At 40.3% G+C, this 25544-nt stretch overlaps 1 protein-coding gene across 8 annotated transcripts in view; it reads left to right on the top strand.

The window, feature by feature from the left end:
• Positions 1-25544, top strand: part of gphnb (gephyrin b) — a 622746-nt gene that overhangs the window by 365137 nt on the left and 232065 nt on the right. For all 8 annotated transcript variants that reach the window (XM_061885720.1, XM_061885721.1, XM_061885723.1 and 5 more), the window contains exon 7: positions 20458-20536. In XM_061885720.1, the coding sequence (XP_061741704.1) occupies positions 20458-20536 (79 nt within the window). The remainder of the gene's footprint in view (positions 1-20457; positions 20537-25544) is intronic.

A 25544-nucleotide genomic window follows, 5' to 3' on the forward strand; every position in this document is an offset into this window, starting at 1 on the left:
CCTAACAAAACAAGAATAAGAAACACATTTCTGGAGAACATTGGGTCTGTAACACATTAGAAACGCAACATAAGAATTACCGGGAATTCCAATGCATCCATGACTCTTGGCTATTTTATACACGCGCCCCAAACCCCGCCCACCTCAACCGACGCACGGAGAGGGGGGGGGGCTAATAAATTTGGGGAGCAAGTTTTGCCCGGCAGTAATTCAAGGCAGGCGCGTATTACATGCCCGGCGGCTATTCAAGGAAATACGGTAAGTCGCTTTTGCAAAAAATTTAATTTTACCTCCTGGTAGAGAGCGGTGTAAACTATGTAGTGGTACTCACAGCTCAAAATCGGCTGGATGGGGTTCATTGAGTTTTTATTCCTGAACCCTTCATATGTTCTCTGTGATTGACTGCCAACCTGTCCCAGGTGCACCCCACCTCTCCAGCAAAGTCAGCTGGGATAATGAGGACGACCTGTATCGTAAATAGATGGATGAATGTGCGCAATGGTCTTTCCAGGAGCAGCAGCTTGTGACGCCATGACAACGGACCGTCACTAAGGAATTGATGAGATGTTTGACTTTTGTCTCTGTCGGACTATATGTGCTGTATGTGCGTTTGTGGAAAAGCAGCCCATTAGAGTCTGACTTTAAGGAGATAATGATTGCTGGCTGTTTTATGTCCTGGAAATGATTGAGTAGAGATGACTTGGAGTTTATGGACCCTGCTAGATTGACAGCACATGGCCTGCAGAATTTATGACAGAATTAGGGATGGATTAAAAAAGGGTGTGAGGATGTGTTTGCACAGGCTGGTTTGTAAGTGAAAACTGAAAAATCTCATTTTGGTGGTTTGTTCACATGACAGCAGCTATTTGGAACTGGAAAATGACACATTGTAACACGGATCTCAAAGTGTAAGATTTTGAATATAACCGCGTTGTAAAGAACATGAATGCACATTAAGGTTTTCTTGCAGACATTTTTTAACACTTCTTACATCACGGCTTTTTGTACTTCACTGGTTTTTATGTGTATTGAGAGAACATTCAGCAGTACCAGTGTGGACGGTATAGCTCGGTTGGTAGAGTGGCCATGCCAGCAACTTGAGGGTTGCAGGTTCGATTCCCGCTTCCGCCATCCTAGTCACTGCTGTTGTGTCCCTGGGCAAGACACTTTACCCACCTGCTCCCAGTGCCACCCAGACTGGTTTAAATGTAACTTAGATATTGGGTTTCACTATGTAAAGTGCTTTGAGTCACTAGAGAAAAGCGCTATATAAATATAATTCACTTCACTTCACTACCTACTTCTCTCTGTGCCACTCGGACTGGTCGACTGATATCGACACTGTCAAAAAATCTATACCGAAATTGTTTAAATTACATTTATGTTTTTTTTTAAGATGGGCAATGATACAGGATTTCTGAACCATTTTTAACCTTTCGGTATAGATAAGAACTAATGGGACTCTATGAATTGTTCGACACAGATTGGTTGGCGACTTTCCCCTGCAATAATGGAGAAAACACGATTTAATGCAAGGACATAATTGAGCTTAGACTTTGAATCTTTATTTGTTGATTTAAAAAATTCAAAGTCACCGCTTGAGTTTGCCATGTTAGTGTTGTTGTTTGTTCTGTTTTCTGCCGCCCAGATGAGGAGCGTCTCCATTTGAATGTGAACAATTTCGATTCCGATTCCTCGTTTTGATCCTGGTTCCTAACAATTTTCAGTTGTATTTCTTAAATAGACTGGGTTATCATAAAAGTTTCTATAGTTTTGATTCGATTGGTGTTTCATCATATTTGTTGGGCACCCTCCTTTGCACGATATAACAGCCTTATATATAACAGCCTTTTTTTGTAAAGTTAAGCCAAACTTTTGAGCACTGGTTGTTCCATGGTTGTTGTCAGGGCCATGAGACCTGCTGCTTCTTCTTTGTTGGTGCCTACTAATTCTTGTTTGTTAGTGGCGGCTATTTCTTATTCATTGTTCAGCTGCAATTTCTTCCAGTTGGGCAAAGAAACTACGAATCAAAATGAAAACATTTGACCGATTCCAGGAGAATCAGAATGTTAGTCCCGTTTCCAATTGACATTCAACCTTACACCTGAACGTGTTGTCGTAGCTGTGACTTTGAGGGTGCATCTTCGAAAGCCCTGTTGATGGACGTGTGACGTCAGCGAGCGAGAGGAATTCTCTGTATATCTATGCGTATTCCATGGGGAAGGAAAAAGACAAACTTCAACAACGCTACCTCTGCTGCTAAGCTAAGACCTGGCATTAATAGCGGCGACCGCAGCGGACTTTAACCAACCAGACAGATGAGAAAGCCTTTTATAAGAGGCAAAAGTTTGAAAGAGAATACAAAGAAGACAACGAAATGAGTTATTGTTTTTATTCAACTTAATGATTCATCTGCAGGCACAGTCTTGTGTTACTTACCTTTGATGATTCTTAGTGGAAGAAACACACTTTACCATTTGAACCCTGATTATAGTTTCATTAATTTTATATTTGTCAATCAGCAAGAGATGTGACTCCACCTGAAAACATTTGACCAATTCCAGGGGAATCCGAATGTTAGTCCCGGTTCCAATTGACGTTCGACCTTACACCTGAACGTGTTGTAGCTGTGACTTCGAGGGTGCTTCTTTGAAAGGCCTGTTGACGGACATATGACGTCAGCGAGCGAGAGGAATTCTCTGTATATTTATGCATATTCCATAAGGAAAGAAAAAGACAAACTTCAACACAATAAAATCTGATGAGTCGCCTTAGTTGCTTTAATAGCGGCGACCACAGCAGACGGAGAGCAACTGGACAGACGACAAAAGCTTTTTGTAAGAGGCAACAGTTTGAAAGAAAATACAAAGAATACGACATCATTAGTTATTGTTTATGTTTAATGATTCATCTGCAGGCCTGGGCTTTTGTTACTTACCTTTTATGATTCTTAGTGGAAAAGAACACACTTTACCATTTGAACCCTGATTTCTTTATTCTCTAAAACTGCATGTGGCTTTTCTGTGAGGCAAACACTCATTGCACTATTTTATTACTGTCAGGGAAAATATAGTTTCATTTTGTTTATTGTTGTCAATCAACAGGAGATGTGACTCCACCTGAAAACATTTGACCAATTCCATGGGAATCCGAATGTTAATCCCGGTTCAATTTGATGGTCGATGGCCAACCTTACACCTGAAAGTGTTGTTGTAGCTTTGACTTTGAGGGTGCTTCTTTGAATGGCCTGTTGATGGACGTGTGACGTCAGCCTGCGAGAGGAATTCTCTGTATATCTATGCATATTCCATGAGGAAGAAAAAAGACGAACTTCTACACAATAAAATCTGATTAGTCGCCTTAGTAGTGTTAATAGCGGCGACCACAGCAGACGAGGAGCAACTGGACCGGCGAGAAAGCCAATCTTACACCTGAACATGTTGTTACAACTGAGAGTGCTTCTTTGAAAGGCCTGTTGAAGGTCGTGTGACGTCAGCCTGCGAGAGGAATTAGCTGTGTTGGCTCATGGTTAGCAGTGTGCCTGTAAAGTGACTTGGCCTAAATTGTGGTCAACAACAGCCCCTGGGTGAATGTTATCATTGCATGTTGCGTTAATCTAGCGGTTGGAAGTGTATTGACGCCTGTGTGTCTTTATTGCAATGTCAAATGATGGCTTGACTCACTGAGGAGAATCGATGAAATAAGTTTAAAGTGGCACATACGGATAATATCGCGATAGTTTGTATCGTCACCAGTGTTCTGGAAATTACTTTCAAAAAGTAAATAATCATAGTTACTTGTTACTTTACCCAAAAAATTATTTAAATTACTAACGGAATTACTTTTTTTATAATGTAATTAATTACTACAGAAAGTAATAATATGTTACTTTAAAAAAAATATGTGAGATGTTTAATATAGGGCACAGTGTCTGTGCTTTCAGTGTGTGAATGTGTGTGTAAATGGGCGAATGTGGAAATACTATCAAAGTGCTTTGGGCTCCTTAAAAAATGGGGTCAAAAAGCGCTATACAAGAACAACCCATTTACCATTTCAAAAGGTGGGGCCTGTTGTCTAGTGACGTATGACGTCTTTTAGGGTTTCAATGGCGATGTGTTTGTTAGCTTTAGCAGTAAGCAGCATCAATATGTCGGCTCTCTTTGGAATCTTTTCACCGGATTGTGTTACCTCTGGTAAATAACGACATTGAATGTGCTTGCATGGCTGTCATATCTTCTTGTCAACAAACGGGTTATTGTTTGGATGGCAAGTTTTTCACTTCAATCATTGATTTGTTCAATACTCCCCTTGTGTACGTGCGCGTATGATGTTGTCTGCTGTGTCACAGTGTGATGGGGCTTCTTCCTGTTCTGTTTGTTGCTTCCAGGAGTAAAAAGATATTTCCCGCATTGAACTTGCTGCACTAATAATAATAATAATAATAATAATGACATTGTCTTGTTGTAGGCATAGAACCACATCAAAATGAACGTGCCACGTTACATCAAGCTGTCGCCAACGGCGTTGTAATGGACCTAAAAGTAATTAATTAGACTACTCGTTACTAGTAAAAGTAACTTCGTAACTTAGTCGTTATTATATAACGCTGCTATTACAAACACTGATTGTAACGCACATAGTTGGCAGCGAGAGACAGACACACTGTGATGATTTTGCTTTGGGCGGTATAGGTCGGTTGGTAGAGTGGCCGTGCCAGCGACTTGAGGGTACCAGGTTCGATCCCCGCTTCCGCCACCCTAGTCACTGGCGTTGTGTCCTTGGGCAAGACACTTTACCCACCTGCTCCCAGTGCCACCCACACTGGTTTAAATGTAACTTACATATTGGGTTTCACTATGTAAAGCTCTTTGAGTCAATAGAGAAAATGCGCTATATAAATATAATTCACTACACTTCACTATATTTCTGACAATGCGTGGTATCTGTCGAAGCCATGTTTGGTCGCTTACATCTTTCCCTGAAATGCTTGCTTTCTGCTTTTGCTCTACGATGACTGATTATTACTACACTTGTGCTTGTGTATTTTGAGAGAGACAATACGTTATTGTACAACAGGGGTTGTACGGTATACCGGTACTAATAAAGTACACAGTATTAATGAATTAAAAACAGTACTAGACTGATTTAGAAAAATACCGTTTTTGTTGTTGTTGTGACGTTGCTGGTTAAATGAGCAGATTAGCAAGTTAGGCAACGCACACAGAAAAGGGCGAATAAACACATTTTGGGTTAAAAACTAATGATAAAGTTAAAGCTATAAACACTGAATCGCTGCTCTGCAAGAGGTGATTAGCTCTTGCTCTTGTTCGCCGCTTGCTAGCGACTGTTGCCCATCCGCAATCGGTAGTGTTTTTGCTACTTCAAAATCACTAATCCTTTCCGCCATGGCAAAAAAATAAAGTGAGTTTCTTACAAGTATCATCCCTGCAGGACGAGGAATAGCTAAACATGCTTCACTACACACCGTAGGAGGATACAATAGCTAAACGCGAACAGCAAGCTAGCGCTCCTGAATTTAAACAAATGGGTGGGTCTACATACACATTGACTGTGATGATACCAAGTGCTGTAGATAATCGATATTTTAATGATTAGGTCAATATTTTTTATTGTTTATAAACTCCCTGGATACATGAGAACTTTAATTACGACCAATGTATGACCATATAACTACTTGATATTGGATTAACACCAAAATGCGTGGTTCATCACTCAAAACTAATGTAAAGTGTCATACAACAGAAGAATTACATTTTAACAGAAGTGTAGATAGGACGTTAAAAACAGAAAGTAAGCAGATATTAACAGTAAATGAACAAGTAGATTAATAAAACAGCTTTTCCCTTATAATTTTGACAAAATAATACAACCAGAAATGACGCAATATATTACTGCATACGTCAGCAGCCAGCTAGGAGCCTTTGTTGGCTTACTTACTACTAAAAGATAGGTGTTCTAGAACAGTGTTTTTCAGCCACTGTGCCACTAGTGTGCCGTGAGATACAGTCTGGTGTGCCGTGGGAGATTATGTAGTTTCACCTATTTGGATTAACAATATTTTTTGCAAACCAATAATTATAATCCAAAAATAATGTGCTGTTGTTGAGTGTTGGTGCAGTCGAGGTCGGCAGAGTAACAGTCTTATTCTCCTCAATATCAGTAGGCGGCAGCAGGTAGCTAATTGCTTCGTAGATGTTGGAAACACGTCGTGTGAGACGACGATGGTTTGTCGTGATCACAATATGTAGACAGCGGGAGGCAGAGTGAAGGTAAAAAGGTATCTAATGCTTAAACCAAAAATAAACCAAAAAAAGAGAAAATACATTAAAGCTTAGGGATGGCTATGCAGAACGAAACTAAAACTGACCTGGCTATAAACAAGAATTGATTGATTGATTGATTGATACTTTTATTAGTAGATTGCACAGTACAGTACATATTCCGTACAATTGACCACTAAATGGTAACACCCGAATAAGTTTTTCAACTTGTTTAAGTCGGGGTCCACGTTAATCAATTCATGGTAAACAGAATGCTGGACAACAGCAAAGTCTTGCAGCGTGTGGAGCAGAGACGGCGTCTACAAAGTACGTCCGTATATGACATGACTATCAACGATGTCCACACAAAAAAAGATAGCAACAACTTAACTCTTCTTGATTGCTAAAACAAAGCAGGTGCGGGGAATAGCGCTCAAAGGAAGACATGAAACTTCTACAAGAAAATACCAAAAAACAGTAAAAGCCACCAATATAGGAGCACAAGACAAGAATTAAAACACTACACACGGGAGCACAACCAAAAAACTCAAAATAAGGCACGGCGTGATGTGACAGGTCGTGACAGTACACCTACTTTGAGACAAGAGCTATATTGACGCATGGTTTGTTAAGTAAAGGTTTTAGTGGCCACATGCGTGGACAGCACATTTTAGCACTTATTTCCAAAATTGTGTACACTACTGAATTGGGGTTTTATGCCGACATATGGACACTTGAACTGCTATCTGGTGGTGTCAGAAGAGTATAACATACAATGGAATTTGGAGAAAAAAAATTTGTTAAAAATAAGAATTAACATGGATTACACTTTTGAGTACTTATGGACTAAATACATCATATCAAAAGATGAGTTTTAGTTTTTTTTTGAATTAGGGTCCAATAAGCCCAAATAGCAAAGAGAAATAAAAAAAAAAGCATGTAAACAAACAGCTTGGGCCTTAAGAGGTTAAAATCATATCCAACAATTGCGACAACTTTTTATTCTCTACTCAGTTTCATTTCTTAACGATTTCTGCTGGTGGTGTGCCTCCGGATTCTTTCAATGAAAAAAATGCGCCTTGGCTCCAAAAAGTTTGAAAAACACTGGACTCGAATTTTCACTATCTTATTTGATGCCAAACATATTATTTGATTGCAATTACAAAGGTATGTTTAATGTATTATAAGAGTTTCTGTTAAAATAAAGCCAATAATGACACACAGTATTGAAATGCATTTACACTTTGGATATAGAACAGGCTTAAAGGCCTACTGAAACCCACTACTACCGACCACGCAGTCTGATAGTTTATATATCAATGATGAAATATTAACATTGCAACACATGGCAATACGGCCTTTTTAGTTTACTAAATTGCAATTTTTATTTTCCCGCGGAGTTTCTTGTTGAAAACGTCGCGGAATGATGACGCGTGCGCTTGATGTCACGGACTGTCAGGAAATATTAGTGCAGCACCACTTACGGCTAAAAGTCGTCTCTTTTCATCGCGCAATTACACAGTATTCTGGACATCTGTGTTGCTGAATATTTTGCAATTTGTTCAATTATTAATGGAGAAGTCAAAGTAGAAAGATGGACTTGGGAAGCTTTAGACTTTAGCCACACAAACACACGGTGATTCCTTGTTTAAAATTCCCAAAGGTGAAGCTTTGCTATGGATCAGAGCGGTCAAGCGAACATGGTTCCCGACCACTTGTCAACTGGCAGGTTTCTGTGATAAAATTGTGTTAAAAAGTTGCCTCTTACCGGAGATCTGTGGAGTTTGCGCTGTCCTTGTATCTGCCGTCGACTTCCCTCAGACACCAGCCTCAAGACACCCGTGGACACACCCCTCCGACTATCAGGTACTATTTAATCTCACTAAAACACTAGCAACACGAGAGAAAGATAAGGGATTTCCCAGAGTTATCCTAGTAAATGTGTCTAAAAACATCTAAATCAGTCCCAATGCAATCGCCATTTTTTTTAAAAACTTTATTTATTTATTCATTTATTTTCTAGTCCTTCGCTGTCAATATCGTCATCCACAAATCTTTCATCCTCGCTCAAATTAATGGAGGAATTTTCGTTTTCTTGGTCCGAATAGCTCTTTTTGTTGGAGGCTCCCATTATAAACAATGTGAGGACGTGAGGAGCCCTCACACCGGTGACGTCATCGTCTGTGACTTCCTGTAAAGGCAAGGCTTTTTTATCAGCACCAAAATTTGCGACCTTTATCGTCGATGTTCTCTTCTAAATCCTTTCAGCAAAAATATGGCAATTTCGCGAAATGATCAAGTATGACACATAGAATGGACCTGCTATCCCCGTTTAAATAAGAAAATCTCATTTCAGTAGGCCTTTAAAGTGTGTTACTAAAAACAATAATGGCAGAAAACCGAGCTTTTGTTCAGGTTTTTGCAAGGTGTACATTTCTTGCACCGCTACTTTGTCCAGCTCAGGTACAGTACAGGCGACTTCCTCTACGTGTTTTTGCAGCCTATAAGTATGGTTACAATTCTGTACTTTTTGAAAGTATACAATATTAAGACATGAGGTCATCATTTCCACAGTTGATTAAAAAGGTGTAACTCATAGATTTGCCATGTCTTTGGTTGTTGGTTGCAATAAACATACAGTATTGACTTTCAACCTCCAGGAACACTTTTTGCTGTGCCCTAATCTCCTACGCCCTGACATGGCTCAACCATTAACCCTCTAACAACCAGTGTGAGCTCCCGTTTGAGCACATCTGCATCTCATTGTGCTTCTGAAGTGCTCCCCTCCCACTGCTGTTCCCTGGGGACATGCAGGCTGCTGCCCTCACACACGCTTACACTCCCAGGTAGCAGCCATAGACGCCAATTTGCTAATGAATCCAGGGGAGATCAGGCATCACATATGTGCACAATAGAAGTAACACTACTCGTGATGGGATTTATCTGACAATTAGGAAGACTAGAGATGTTCGATAGTGGCTTTTTTGCCGATATCACGATATTGTCCAACTCTTAATTACCGATTACGATATCAACCGATACCGATGTATACAGTCATGGAGTTAACACATTATTATGCCTAATTTTGTTGTGACGCCCGGCTGGATGCATTAAACAATGTAACAAGGTTTTCCAAAATAAATCAACTCAAGTTATGGAAAAAAATGCCAACATGGCATGCCTCAAAACAGCAGCTTGGAATTTTAGACATGCTCTCCCTGAGAGAGCACAAGGAGGTTGAGGTGGGCAGGGTTGGGGGATGGGGGGAAGGGGGTAGCGGGGGGTGTATATTGTAGCGTCCCGGAAGAGTTAGTGCTGCAGGGAGTCCTGGGTATTTGTTCTGGTGTGTTTATGTTGTGTTTTTTTATTGATACTTTTATTAGTAGATTGCACAGTTCAGTACATATTCCGTACAACTGACCACTAAATGGTAACACCCGAATACGTTTTTTAACTTGTTTAAGTCGGGGTCCACGTTGATCAATTCATGGTACAAATATATACCATCAGCATAATAAAGTCATCACACAGGTTAATCATCATAGTATGTACATTGAATTATTTACATTATTTACAATCCGGGGGTGGGATGAGGAGCTTTGGTTGAAATCAGTACTTCAGTCATCAACAATTGCATCAACAGAGAAATGGACATTGAAACGGTGTTGGTGTGACTTAGTAGGATATGTACAACGAGCAGAGAACATAGTCAGTTCAGATAGTATAAGAACAAGTAAATACATTAGAATTACATTTGATAATTTACATTAGATTATTTATAATCCGGGGACATGGGATGTGAATGGGGGAGGGTATTAGTAAAGGGTTGAAATTGCCTGGAGGTGTTGTTTTAGAGCGGTTTTGAAGGAGGATAGAGGTGCACTTAATGTTATACCTGTTGGGAGTGCATTCCACATTGATGTGGCATAGAAAGAGAATGAGTTAAGACCTTTGTTAGATTGGAATCTGGGTTTAACGTGGTTTGTGGAGCTCCCCCTGGTGTTGTGGTTATGGCGGTCATTTACATCAAGGAAGTAGTTTGACATGTATTTCGGTATCAGGGAGGTGTAGCGGATTTTATAGACTAGGCTCAGTGCAAGTTGTTTTACTCTGTACTACACCCTGTGCCAGCCCACTTTGGAGAAGTGGGTTGGAGTGAGGTGTGATCTGGGGTGGAGGTCTAAAAGTAACTGGACTAGCTTGTTCTGGGATGTTTGGAGTCTAGATTTGAGGGTTTTGGAGGTGCTGGGGTAACGGGAGGTGCAAGCGTATTCGAAAAAGGGTTGAATAAGTGTTCCCGCTAGAATCTTGAAGGTGCTTTCAACCAGAGAGGAGATTCTGTAGAGGAATCTCGTTCTTTGGTTGACTTTTTTGATTACCTTGGTTACGGTGTGGATTTTCTCCCGAAATGTCTTTGTCATTCTAATTCGGTGTGGGTTCACAGTGAGGCGCATATTTGTAACAGTGTTAAAGTTGTTTATACGGCCACCCTCAGTGTGACCTGTATGGCTGATGACCAAGTATGGCTTGCATTCACTTGTGTGTGTGAAAAGCCGTAAATATTATGTGATTGGAACAGCATGCAAAGGCAGTGCCTTTAAGTTTTGTGGCACCCAGTACAGCGGCATTTTAAAAAGTCATAAATTTTACTTTTTGAAACCGATAGTTTACGAGATTACATTTTAAGGCATTTATCGGCCGATAACATCGGCAGTCCGATACATTGTGTGTGGTTGATTGTTGCCTACATCTTGATTTGAGGCAAAATGAAGTGCAGTACTTGGCTGCAACCAGAAGAGACGCTGTTGAGTCAGTGTCAACTACAGTTTGCAGTGTAAAGAGGAAGTGCACAACCTCAGATATGGCAAGTAAAGCTGCATCCAGGCAGAGCTCTACCATGACTCCGGTTGTAAACTACAAAATTCCCGCGGAAATGTTGATGGGGCTGCTATCTGTGCCTTGGAACTCTGGCCGGGGGCCGCAGTACTTTTTAGATGGTGCCGAGTGTCTGAATGCGTGAGTTTTAGTTGCAACTGTACAAAAAAAGCCATAGAGCTAGCCTAAAAAAGTAGCATGTTTACATAAAAATGCTAACACTTAGCATGTGTGCAAACGATAGCATGATAACAGTCGGCATGTTTCATATACCAAGTTATAAGACTCAAAGGTGTAGGGCTGTGGAAATAGAAAAAAAAAGTGTAAAAAAAAAAGAAAAAGTTACCAAAACTAGCTCAAAAAGTTAGCTTACTAATGCTAGCATGCTAGAAAAGCTAACACCAGCATCATACTAGTTAGCTTGTGTAATATACCAAGTTATATGACATATGTCATATGTTAGGGACGGCATTGCGTAGTGGGTAGAGCGGCCGTGCCAGAAACCTGAGGGTTGCAGGTTCGCTCCCCACCTATTGACATCCAAACCGATGCTGTTGTGTCCTTGGGCAGGACACTTCACCATCTCCCCCAGTGCCGCTCACAGTGCTGAATGAATGATAGGTGGTGGTCAGAGGGGCCGTAGGCGCCAACTGGCAGCCAGGCTTCCATCAGTCCACCCCAGGGCAACTGTGGCTATGAAAGTAGCTTACCACCACCAGGTGTAAATGAATGATGGGTTCTCACTTCTCTGTGAAGCGCTTTGAGTGACGAGAAAAGCGCTATATAAATCAAATCTATTATTATTATTAAGCTGTATGGCTATGGAATTGGAGAAATAAAAGTACACATTGCTAAAAAAGTTAGCATTTTCATGTTAGCATGCTAAAATAAGCATGCTAGCAGTTAACAATTGTCACATAGAGAGTTATGTCTCTAAGGTAAACAGTTGCAAAATTAGCTCAAAAAGCTAGCACTTTAGTGTTAGCATGCTGAATGGGCGCTTGCATTGCAGCAGGCCCATAATTAAAACCGTACTATACTGCTTGTGAAAAATACCTGTATTCTTGTTTTTGTTTTTTTACGGACATAACGGCGCCTCGTAGCCACGTCGTGACATTGCTGGTAAAAAAGAGGAGATGATGCACATGTCATACTTGCCAACCTTGAAACCTCCGAATTCGGGAGGTGTGGGATGGGGTTGTATATATTTTCAAGTATTTCTTATATATATAAATATATATATTATTTTATTTTATTTTCTATTTTATTTATAAGGCGCCTTTCTGTGCACTCAGAGACACCGTACAAAATCAAAACAATAAAATCAAATTGGATAAAAACAACAATAATAACAACAAAGATAGATAAGATAGGATGATTACAAAGAATAAGCAGTCCGGAATAGGTGTGTTTTGAGTCTTGACTTGAAGAGGGATAATGAGTCCAAGTTGCGATATATATATATATATATATATATATATATATATATATATATATATATATATATATATATATATATATATATATATATATATATATATATATATATATATATACATATATATATTTATACATATATATATATATATAATATTTGTGACGTGCAGTCAGGGGAGGCAATGCCTCACGTGCCATCATGGAAAGAAAAAAAATGTAAAAACAAAAAAAATAGTTATATGTTTCCAGTGATTATACTATAGTTATTTATTTTCCATTTAACTTCACCAGTTTTAGATTATTTTTATTCAGAATTTCTGAATTTTCACATTTGCCGTTCAAATACTGAAAAGAGACTTGTGGTGAGTCACAGCCAGTTGAGCCTCACCATGGATTGCGCAATGACTCGGCTAACTGGTGGCTGCTGTGCAGTGAGACCGTATTGCTATATGAATTATATTATACATTTCCATAGTTTAGTTAGCTGAGGTATATAATGTACAGCGTATTTTGTCAACAATAGGCATGTATGTAACATCTTTCTTGTGGTGAGCAATCATAAAACGGCTGTGAAGCCACACTGGGTGAGGCTCGCAATAATCCCGCCTCCTGGTGGTAGAGGGCGCTAGTGATCCCAGAGATCATTATTGCGACTACTCCGCTGCAGAAGAAATGACAACAAGCAGCAACAATTAGCAGCGATTGTTTATTTTTTCCTCTCGCCTGGCCTTTTAACATGGAGAATTACATATCTAAAATAAATTAGTTTTCTAAACTGGACTTTAAATCGAAGCAGGAGGTAAAAATTAAAGGAAGATCTCCTTTGAGACAGAGAGACTTTTAAAACTGAAGAAAAATAAGGACGACTTCTATAAACAAGTTATCGATGCTTTTTTTCACAAGGAGCGGCGCATGGACTTCATTTATAAGTAAAGGTAAGACCATCATAACGTTTTGTTTATTAAATGTGCTTTTTTGTGTGCTACAGTTTGTATGTGTAAAGTTAAAGTTAAGTTAAAGTACCAATGATTGTCACACACACACTAGGTGTGGGGAAGTTTTTCCACTGCATTTGACCCATCCCCCTTTTCACCCCCTGGGAGGGGAGGTGAGGCGAGCAGTGGGCAGCAGTGGTACCGCGCCCGGGAATCATTTTTGGTGATTTAACCCCCAATTCCAACCCTTAATGCTAAGTGTCAAGCAGGGAAGAATGCTGGTATGAGCTTTTAAACATAACCCGTTAACTGCTGCCAATTAAATGGTGAATAAGATACTCTTTTGGGTTCATATATTTGTAAATCTGACTGTGATGAAGTCAGTGCCTCACCAGCCATGAACCTCACCGTAGTCACTGATATATATATATATATATATATATATATATATATATATATATATATATATATATATATATATATATATATATATATATATGTTCATGAATGAGTATATCTGTTCGGCCACCGTGTTCAATGGAGAAGTCTGATTTATAAAATGTGCATGCAGCATACTCCTTCCCCTTCGAGCTGTCCTGGATGAACGGAAGTTATTTTTTTCCAATCATTTTTTAACTTTTAAGCGTACTTCTTCATACTCGCCGTCGCCATGTCTCTTCTTCGTTCTTCTGCTTCGTCTCGTGTTATGTTTTCGGACATTACTACTTGCCGTAGTTTTGAAGCAATGCAAATTGATTTCAATGCCGGTAATTTGAAATCACATAAAGGGAAGAAGATTAAAAGCTATTCAGTAAGATTTAAGGTCCAAGCTTACATCACACTCTATTTTTTCCTGCATACCTTTGGTAAGTGCAGGAGTGAGAAGAGGTTTTTAAATAATTAGCGCATGCTTACTTTTACCGCATGCCTTTGGCAAGCGCAGGAGTGAGAAGAGGTTTTAAATTAATTAGCGCCCCGGCGGCAATTCAAGGAAATACGGTATGTCTGATTTTGATTCGGATTCTGATAATGATGCAATGTGTACATACAGCTCGCCTAAGTAGCATGTTAGCGTCGATTAACTTGCAGTCATGCACTGACCAAATATGCCTGATTAGCACTCCACACAAGTCAATAACATCAACAAAGCTCACCTTTGTGCGTTCACGCACAGTATAAAACATTTAGTGGACAAAATGAGACAAAGGAGGAGTGGCATAAAATGTGTCCTTCTGTGGCAGCGTTGGAGAAAGTTATACATGTAAACAAACTGTAGCCTGACAGTCCACACAACTACGGTGAGTTCAAGGACAAAACGTCGCTTGCCAAATACTCTCATCAGTGAAGCATAGTATAAACATAAACAGTGGACTTTCTAACAGGTAGAGAGGTTTGTGTCATGTTTGTCCTCCAACAGAATCCATATTAAAATATCCCAAAATAAATTTTCATACATTTTTTTTAGAAAGCTCCAGGGAGCCACTAGGGCGGTGCTAAAGAGCCACATTGGGCCGACTCCCGCTCTAGAGGATGAAGGGTCACTGCAGTCTTTCGGACTCTTGATGTTTCCCAGCTGCGCATTTACCTGCGGGACAGGTGGGCGGAGCAATCAATCCTTTCTGAGTCATCTGATCTCCACTTTCACTCCTTCTCCTGTCTTCATCTTCTCTCGCATCTTAATATTCCTTTGAAGCCTCCTTCAGCCGGAGCCACTCCCCTGCTCACTTCTCTTCTTCACGCTTACACTCTTGCCCCACAATATTTGTGCCCGTCTCTTCCAAGAAGGGGTCGCCTTTTACGCAATTTCTACAACTGTTGGGTGCTGTGGCGGGGGGCGAGGGGGGAGGGGGCTTTTCATTTTTTTTCAGCCAGGGGTTCCCCTTGCCGCACACATGTGGGTAAGAGGTGGGCACGCGCGCCTTTGACAGAGCACGTTGATTGGTTCAAAATGGTTGCTGCCTCTTGTAGGAAAAGGGAATGGCTATTTTTAGATCAAGGGGTAGCTGGGAGAGAAAGACTGAGGAGGACTATGGTGTGTGTGTGTGTGTGTGTGTGTGTGTGTGTGTGTGTGTGTGTGTGTGTGTGTGTGTGTGTGTGTGTGTCTGTGTGTGTGTGTGTGTGTGTGTGTGTGTGTGTGTGTGTGTGTGTGTGTGTGTGTGTGTGTGTATGTGTGTGTGTGTGTGTGTGTGCAGAGCACTGCAGTCATGAAGGAAGTCTCCCCCTTACACACCTTTATGGCATGTGATGCTCCCCGTTTTCCTTCCTCATCCTCCTTTGTTCTTCCTTTCACACTCTCTCTCTCTCTCTGTCTCTCTCTCTCTCTCTCTCTCTCACCCTCAGTCCTCCTTTTTCAAACTAGCCTGGATGTGCAAATGTCAGCACTCTCCCCGTTTATTTGCCGGAGCAACGTCCCGCACCACCCTCCCGTGCACCTCCACATCCGCCCCCTCCACCTAAAAACGTCTCCCTTCATTTTATTTTTCATAACTCCCCCCCACACCCCCTTCCCTCTGTGTACTTTCCATCGTTTACACCATTCTTGCTTCACCTGTCAGCCCCCCGCCCTCCACCCACTGTTCATGGATCACGGCACTTCACGGGAGCACCATGGTGACATTTGCAGCCTTGTCCACCACTTTTTTTTTTCTTTTTTTTTCCCCCGGCTACATCATCATCATCAAGCACCCCTCCCTCCCCAATGTGCTTCATTTTCATCTATTTTGGGGAAATGTGCATGTCTGTGCACGTTGGGCCCCCTCCGTGTCAGGCTCCTCACCCCTCACCGCATCATCCGTCCTTTTTCCGATTCAACTCATCATATTTATCTCCTTCCCCGTCAGACTTGTGACTGCCTGATGAATCATGTGGCTCACACCTGATGTTGAAGGGGGTGGTGTGGGTTCACACCAGGGGTGTCAAAAAAAAAGATTTAGAATTACCGTATTTCCTTGAATTGTTGCCGGAGCGCTAATTAATTTAAAACCTCTTCTCCCTCCTGCGCTTACCAAAGGCATGCGGTAAAAGTAAGCATGCGCTAGTTATTTTAAAACCTCTTCTCACTCCAGCACTTACCAAAGACGTGGTAAAAAATTGGAGTGTGATGTAAGCTTGGACCTTAAATCCTACTGAATAGCTCTCAATCTTCTTCCCTTTATACGATTTCAAATTATCGGTATTGAAATCAGCCTCCTCCATTTTGAAAATGATGACAGGGGAAGTGTCACTCGTGACGTCATGAGTTTGACCAGGCGGTAATACTAAGCATGCACTAATTATTTTGCAAAGCGAGTTTTACCTGGCAATAATTCAAAGCAGGCGCATACTATATGCCCTGCGGCAATTCAAGGAAATACGGTAATCACGATTTTTATTTGTAAACATTATTAATCGATTAAAAAAACCCCCAATGTATTTATTTAACCTGTCCTGTCCAGCCACTCAAGCAAATCATATTGTTGGTGTAGATCAGTGTTTTACAACCTTTTTTGAGCCAAGACACCTTTTTTCATCGAAAAAAATCCAGGTGGACATGATCCAATTCTCATCGCCTTTGTTGTGTGCCAATCTTGTCACTTATTAGTTCAACTATTAGCAATCTATGCGTAATAATACACCAAAAGAAAGCTTTTTGTCTTTTTCTGCCTTTTTATTCTCGCCCTTACTTTTTCCACTTCCAGGCGTCCAACACACAATACATGTCATCATATCTTGTGTCCCCCGCCCTTAGGTTCCCCTCACAATAGTTCCGGTATTGTCCTGTGACCCGAGTTACCAATACATGACAGACACCATCAGCAGAAAATGTTAAAAACAAACCTAATAGCCTATATTGACAATATAAAGTTGTTACTATCAAATACCTGATGCAATTGTTCGATATGAATGCAGCTGAGATAGGCTCCAGCTACCCCCCACGACACCAAAATGGACAAGCGGTAAAAAAGGGATAGATGGATGGACTTCAAACCATAACCATCATTAAAGGCCTACTGAAATGAGATGTTGTTATTTAAACGGGGATAGAAGGTCAATTCATGTGTCCTACTTGGTCATTTCGTGATATTGCCATATTTTTGCTGAAAGGATTTAGTAAAGAACATCGACAATAAAGTTCGCAACTTTATGGTCGCTAATAAAAAAGCCTTGCCTTTACCGGAAGGTGTGCGCGTGACGTCACTGGTTGTAGGGCTCCTCATATCCTCACATTGTTTATAATGTGAGCCTCCAGCAGCAAGAGCTATTCAGACCGAGAAAGCGACAATTTCCCCATTAATTTGAGCGAGGATGAAAGATTCGCGGATGAGGAAATTTAAAAGTGACGGACTAGAAAAAAAAAAACAAGGCAATTGCAGTGGGAGCGATTCAGATGTTTTTAGACACATTTACTAGGATAATTCTGGGAAATCCCTTATCTTTCTATTGTGTTGCTAGTGTTTTAGTGAGTTAAATAGTACCTAATAGGGGTGTGTCCACGGGTGTTTTGACGCCAGTGTCTGAGCGAATTAGTCACGGCAGCAGCAGCACGACAGAAGCTCCGCTGATCTCCGGTAAGAGGCGACTTATTTCCACAATTTTCTCACCGAAAACTTCCGGTCGACATGTAGTCGGGATCCATGTTCGCTTGACCGCTCTGATCCATAGTAAAGCTTCACCTCCGGGAATTTTAAACAAGGAAACACCGTGTTTTTGTGTGGCTAAAGGCTAAAGCTTTCTACTTTGACTTCCCCATTATTAATTGAACAAATTGCAAAAGATTCAGCAACACAGATGTCCGGAATACTGTGTAATTGCGCGATGAAAAGAGACTACTTTTAGCCGCAAGTGGTGCTGCGCTAATATGTCCCTTCCAACCCAAGACGTCATGCGCACGCGTCATCATTCCGCGACGTTTTCAACAAGAAACTCCGTGGGAAATTTAAAATTGCAATTTAGTAAACTAAAAAGGCCGTATTGGCATGTGTTGCAATGTTAATATTTCATCATTGATATATAAACTATCAGACTGTGTGGTCGGTAGTAGCGGGTTTCAGGAGGCCTTTAATTATTTTGTCTCAATATAAGGCTTACAAAGCACTGAGCTACCTGCTACCACCTACTGGTACGGAAGAGTGTTACATGGTTACTCTGCTGCTCTCCAGACAGGACAGACACTCTACAACGGCACGTTGTTTGCGGATTCTAATTATTGGTTTGCAAAAAATATTTTTCCGACCAATTAGGTGAAATTGCATAAATTCCCACGGCACACCGGACAATATCTCACGGCACACTAGTGTAATGCTGCCTCTTGACATTGCTGGTAATGAGACGTAATTGGGACAGGGTCGGTCAGATGGTAGAGCGGCCGTGCCAGCAACTTGAGGGTTCCAGGTTTGATTCCAGCTACCGCCATCCTTGTGTCCTCGGGCAAGACACAGTGTTTGAATGTGAATGAATGTTTAGTGGTGGTCCGCAGGCACAAATTGGCAGCCACGTTTCCGTCAACCTACCCCAGGGCAACTGTGGCTACAAATGTAGATCACCACCGTCAACGTTTGCATGTGGAGTGAATGAACGATGGGTTCTCAGTCCTCTGTGAAGCGCTTTGAGTGTCTGGGAGAGCACTAAATAAGTCTAATCCGTTATTGTTGAATATTATGAGTCGAGGCGCATCTGAGTCAACACACACACAGAGCACTTTCAAGTGGAAACAGACAGGAGACAGAAGAGGGAGAAAAAAAACTAATGATAAAGGTTCTCCTTTAAGTTTTTGGGTAGTGGACTGCTCCATTGACAGCACCATGATTCAAATTGGCCAAATAAATTCCATTATCAACCTCTTTATCCAGATCCTCACAAAAATGCAATGTTTTCTTCGTTGGAGCAACAAAGTTTGTTGGAAATTGATTTTGTCCCAATGTCAAACTTTCCCCCTACGTTACAGGGGGGGACAAGACAAGACCGCCAACGGATGTCTGCTCTTAGCGGGGCTGTGCCGAAAATGACATTTCCTTGTACTTGTGCAATGACAATAAAGATCTATCCTACCTATCCTATTTTTAGTGTAATCTTACTACCGGTAACTCATTTACTGCAAAAATTATGTCACTAAAAATGAGTGGTGTCCCAATACTTGTGTAAAGCGAACCAGTGCTGTGTCCTAAACATAACATTGAAAAGTGTTTTTGAGTTTAGGTGTAAAAATTAGTTAGCTGAGTGCTACAGTGGATATGGGTTAGGTGTTGCCTCATCGTTCAGCGTGTGTGAAGAATGCACTATAGACCTGATAAGACCTGACACTCGGAAAGAGATGATACAGTACTATCTGCTCGCAGAAGCTACCTGGTGGTTGTTTGAGCACATTGCAGCTAGTCCTGAAAAGTCCCACTCCTTAATGCCTCTGTCACACACAGGATTCTCACAGGAATGAGGCAAAAAGACAACCTTACTGTAGATTCAGCAAAGTACGAGCTTGTGCGTATTTATGAAAGCAGGTTTGTTTCGTTTTTTAATTTTGGTGTCTAAAATATTTTTGTTCGTTTTCCAATTAGGTTGTGCAGAAAGAAAGTTCTGAAGTCTTTTTATTTTTTTTTTTTTTTATCGCAGGGGTGCGTGGACTTTTTATATCCACTGTAGATATACTTTATTAAACCCTTGTGGGATATTAAGGAAGGATATAGTAATAAAAGGTAAAATATTGTATTCGAGTGCACCGCTTTTCTATGTCTCACTAAGTTTCATTTACATTTCTAAGGTTGCCATCATTGTTTTTTATTGGCCACCAATGCTATCCAAAGGAGAACAAAAAAATAAGACGCTGTTTAGTGATGAGCCTTTGCTTTTCCTGGTGTAATTTCAAAAAATTTCCACCGTACATAATTCATTGTTATGCATCTTAATAAGTTTTTCATTGCAATTACATGTTTTTCTTCTTCTCTCTGTCTTTGCAGTGAGTGACAGCTGTTTTCGAAACCTCGCAGAGGACCGCAGTGGCGTAAACCTCAAAGATCTTGTCCATGACCCATCACTGTGAGTTTCAGTCTGGCAATATGACGACTTAGTGTAATTGTCTTGATTATTACTTTGAATTGACCTTTCAGGGCTGTACAGTGCGAGCATTTCAGTTGCATTTGACTAAAAGTAGGTTTTGCGAGGAAAAAAAAGTAGCACGCCTGCGAATACAGAGTGTTTTCCCATTTAATTAGCAATTTGCTTCTTAAATAAATCCATCCAAATTTAATCAAACTAGAGTATAACTTTCTCCCATCTGATAAAATGTTTGAAATGTACTTGAACCATAACCAAATGGACAAGTGATTGACGTGAAGGTGTCACTAATCATTCTCTTTGCGCGCTGAAAGCTGTATTTGTGTGTCCCTCCTCCTCTTCCTCCAGAGGGGAGCGGGGTTTTACTTGTCTAGTGGGGTTTTTCCACCACCTTAAAACTTGACAAACTGCACTGCATGCTAATTACTATGTTTGAATTGACAAACTTGCCATCCAAACAATACACTGTTTGTTGACAAGAACATACGACCATGGAAGCACATCAAGTAGAGGGAATACAAACCAGTTAAAGATTCAAAAGAGCTGCCGTCAGAGCTGCTGCTGCTAGCCTGCTAATCTAACAAAAACAGCTCAAACTAAGACTGAGCATGGACTCGCCTACGTCACTAGGCAACAGGCCCCGCCTTTTAAAAGGGGCACGCACAAAAGCATACACAAACTTATCTTAACTGCATTATGACAGATATTTGATTTTTTTTTTTTTTTTTCAAATCACGCGGTAAGTATTTTACTTAGGTATTAATTACATTTATTAAGGAGTAAATTAAGGTAATGAGTAACTAGAATTAAATACTTTTTAAAAGTAATTTATAAAACACAGCCTGCCACACAGCATCATGAATCAGTTGGTGAACCGAGCTGACATCTTTATAGCTTTAATAATGTTTACATAAAACTACACTATTGTTAATGGCCAATTATTTCCATGTTGCTGCTGACGTTTAAACAAGTCCTCTTAAACCAGGGCAATTTATTTCACATTTTCTTCCTTTGGGTTTTTGTTAGCTGAAGAATTGAGCATAGCTAAATATTTTTTTAAACAAGATTGGAGATTACATTTGACTTTTCTTATATCAATTTCGAGGCATTTTCTTTTTTATTATCTCAAAACACCTCTTTAGTTGGGATCCTATTATACAAAACCTCATTTTCTTACTTGTTGGACCCTGATTTTGTGTATTTAAGATCCGAAATTTCAAAAACAATACATGGGGAAGATATTTAGTTACGTTATTGGATATTTCCATTTATGGGGTAGTTTATGGGTCAAACTATATCAGGACATGAGTTTTGGTCCAAATCACCCAGCCTTATACTTGTGTTAGTGACAGTGCTAGGAATATTCTCTGTGTGTAATTGTTTGAGTGCACATGTGTACCTGGAATGTTAATAAGGAAATTCTAATAGTTCAGACATTTCATATTGCTCCTAAATTTTTTCTGTGCTACAAAAAATATGTTCTGCTACTATATGTTTTCATTTAGTAGCACTTGTGCTACTAGTTAAAAAGCTAAGCTTACAGTCCTGCCTTTTATTTACCGTATTTGGACCAATGGACCACTTCCACAACATTTTAAAAATATAAATATTTTCCATGTATTAGCCGCACTACAGTATAAGCCACAGATACTGTATATACGTTGTAAAATTAGTTATTTACACAGAAAGATTCTGTAAATGTTTATATACATACCTTAATTGTTTCCAAATGGTGCCTGTAACATGGCAGTAAAACGGCTGATCAAACAAAACAGAAGTCATCGTCATGGAACCACTAGCTGCGGAAGCTAGTTCTCCAATCAGCTAATTAGACTCAATCACTCCACTCTGACATTTTAGTGAATTTACTGAGGAATTAGTGAAACTAAAACAATGCAAAAAGAATGTCATTGTAAAGTAATAATACTCACACAGACACTAAAAAACATGTTAAAATATTAACTAATGCTAACGACTCTAGCTTCCTTACATTATGTTATCACGGACAAATATGCATGGAAACACCCCTATAGACATCACACAAGGGACGGTTTAGTAAGTATGAAATGTTTTAGTTGTATTGTAAAACTTACAAACGTTGCTTGGAATGATGAATGAAGAATCCATACGAGTAGCAACGCTATAGACAGCTATAAGAGGTAACAGCAGTCGTACCTCTGGTTAAAAGCTCTGTCTAAACAGAAGGGCAACACAGCACCTGCAGTGAGCAAACTTGTCCAAAAGAGGACGCCCGAACACAAACACTAACACACCTACGTAGTGTCTGCTGGTTTTATTTGAACTATTTGCATTATGGCCGTCAGCAAAGAAAAATCATCCATAAATCAGCTGCACCATTTTATATGCTGCAGGGTGCAAAGCGTAGGAAAAAAGTAGCAGTTTATAGTCCGGAATTTACGGTATGATAAAATGACAATGTCTGTGCGTGTTTGTTCACACACATTTGAGGAAGGCTTTTTTTTTTTTTTAAATGCAGGAATGCAACAAAGACACTAAAAATATCTCTTTAACACAACATGTCGGGGGCTCAGTGTCGCCCTGTAGAGGGAAATTCCCAGCATGCTTGGCAACAACAAAAGAGCTGCAGAGCTCCTCTGTTTCACGGTGGCTGCAGGAGTCGTTAATTTCACAAAGAGGAGGTGAAATCTGCAATTGTTTTTATGAACAAGGATGTGGAGCATGAAAAGGAGCATGAATAAAAAACTATCATCACCATAAATGTAGTTTGCCCCAACTGAAAATGATCCAGCACACTTTCATGGTGGCGGGCGCGTGGTTTAGAAGACATAAAAGCCACTTTTATTAATGATCTTTTTAAAATTGCATACGCCACGCTTTGCCTTTTCAAATGCCACTAGTGCCGTCCTCTTGTTCCTCGTCCATCGATTTGCTGGCGCGGGGGTGTCGGTGTCTCCTGCCTGAGGGATCCTGAAGTGGTCCTCGCTTGTCACGTCTTTGGCAGCAGGTCCGCCACAAGGCTCATGTACTGGTGTGTGACTGGGGAGTGGTGCCATGTTGTGTTTGTCATGCAAGGCGGAGCGCCAGATTGTGATCAGGAACTCATTATAGCGCCATGCACTGTTATTGTCATAGCGTGGGACACGCAAGAACAATACAGAAAGAGAGAGGATTACATTTTAAATCAAGACATGTAGTATTAGTGCAGCACAGTTGTATTGGTTTATTTTTAAATGTATTATTACTGTAAATTCTTAGCTTTAAAGGCCTACTGAAATGAGATTTTCTTATTTAAACGGGGATAGCAGGTCCTTTCTATGTGTCATACTTGATCATTTTGCGATATTGCCATATTTTTGCTGAAAGGATTAAGTACAGAACATCCACGATAAAGTTCCCAACTTTTGGTCGCTGATAAAAAAGCCTTGCCTTTACCCGAAGTAGCAGACAATGACGTCACCGGTGTGAGGGCTCCTCACATCCTCACATTGTTTATAATCTGAGCCTCCAGCAGCAAGAGCTATTCGGACCGAGAAAACGACAATTTCCCCATTAATTTGAGCGAAGATGAAAGATTCGTGGATGAGGGAAATTTATAGTAAAGGAATAGAAAAAAATAAAATAAAATAAAGTGGAAAAAAAAGTGATTGCATTGGTTAGCGATTCAGATGTTTTTAGACACATTCACTAGGATAATTCTGGGAAATCCCTTATCTTTCTATTGTGTTGCTAGTGTTTTAGTGAGTGAAATAGTACCTAATAGTCGGAGGGGTGTGTCCACGGGTGTCTTGACGCCAGTCTCTGAGAGAAGTCACGGCAGCAGGACAGAAGCTCCGCTGATCTCCGGTAAGAGGCGACTTTTGACCACAATTTTCTCACCTAAACCTGCCGGTTGACATGTGGTCGGGATCCATGTTCGCTTGACCGCTCTGATCCATAGTAAAGCTCCACCTCCGGGAATTTTAAACAAGGAAACACGTGTGTTTATTTGGCTAAAGGCTAAAGGCTAAAGCTTCCCACCTCCATCTTTCTACTTTGACTTCTCCATTATTAATTGAACAAATTTAAAAAAATTCAGCAACACAGATGTCCAAAATACTGTGTAATTGCGCGATGAAAAGAGACGACTTTTAGCCGCAAGTGGTGCTGGGCTAATATGTCCCCTCCAACCAATAGCATCATTCCGTGACGTTTTCAATAGGAAACTCCGCGGGAAATTTAAAATTATAATTCAGTAAACCAAACCGGCCGTATTGGCATGTGTTGCAATGATGAAGTATTAAATACTTCATCATTGATATATAAACTATCAGACTGCGTGGTCGGCAGTAGTGGGTTTCAGTAGGCCTTTAAGCTGCTACTTTTTTCCTACGCTTTGAATCCTGCAGCCAAACGGTGAGGTTAATTCTCTATTTTTCTTCACTGACGACCTCAATCAGGGTTCGTACTGGTGCTTAAAAACCTTGAAAATGCTTGGATTTTAATGTTGTATTTTCATTGTTGGAAAAATGCTTCAATTTTGGGTGAAATGTAAATGCTTGGAAATGTTCATTGTATTTCTCGGCAGTCTGACTCAACAGGCGAATTATAAAATGTAAAAAAATGAAATAAGTTTCCTTAAAAATGAAAGGTACATGCTTGACTTTTGCACGAGCCCCTACATTAGGTTGTTGTCATGCCAGAGCCGCATATACAGCTTAATGAACATGATGTATGCATGAATTATGATACAAACAAACAAGTAAACAACAACAATTAATGTTATTTCTTGTAAGGAATGATGTTTACATGAATGATGATGATGATACAAACAAACAAGTAAACAATGTTTGTAAACACCAATGACATTGAATAGTCTACAGAAACACTGCTTCATTTTCTATGCCCCATTCAGTTAATGATAGCTGCTGGTTAAATGTTAGGCTTACGTTTTAGCAGATTTACCTTATTGTTCCTATAGACAGCATTTGGCGACCTCAAACAACAAGGCACTGGATTGATTCACACTGAG

The sequence above is a fragment of the Nerophis ophidion genome, linkage group LG24 (genome assembly GCF_033978795.1).
Source record: "Nerophis ophidion isolate RoL-2023_Sa linkage group LG24, RoL_Noph_v1.0, whole genome shotgun sequence".
NCBI lineage: Eukaryota > Metazoa > Chordata > Actinopteri > Syngnathiformes > Syngnathidae > Nerophis > Nerophis ophidion.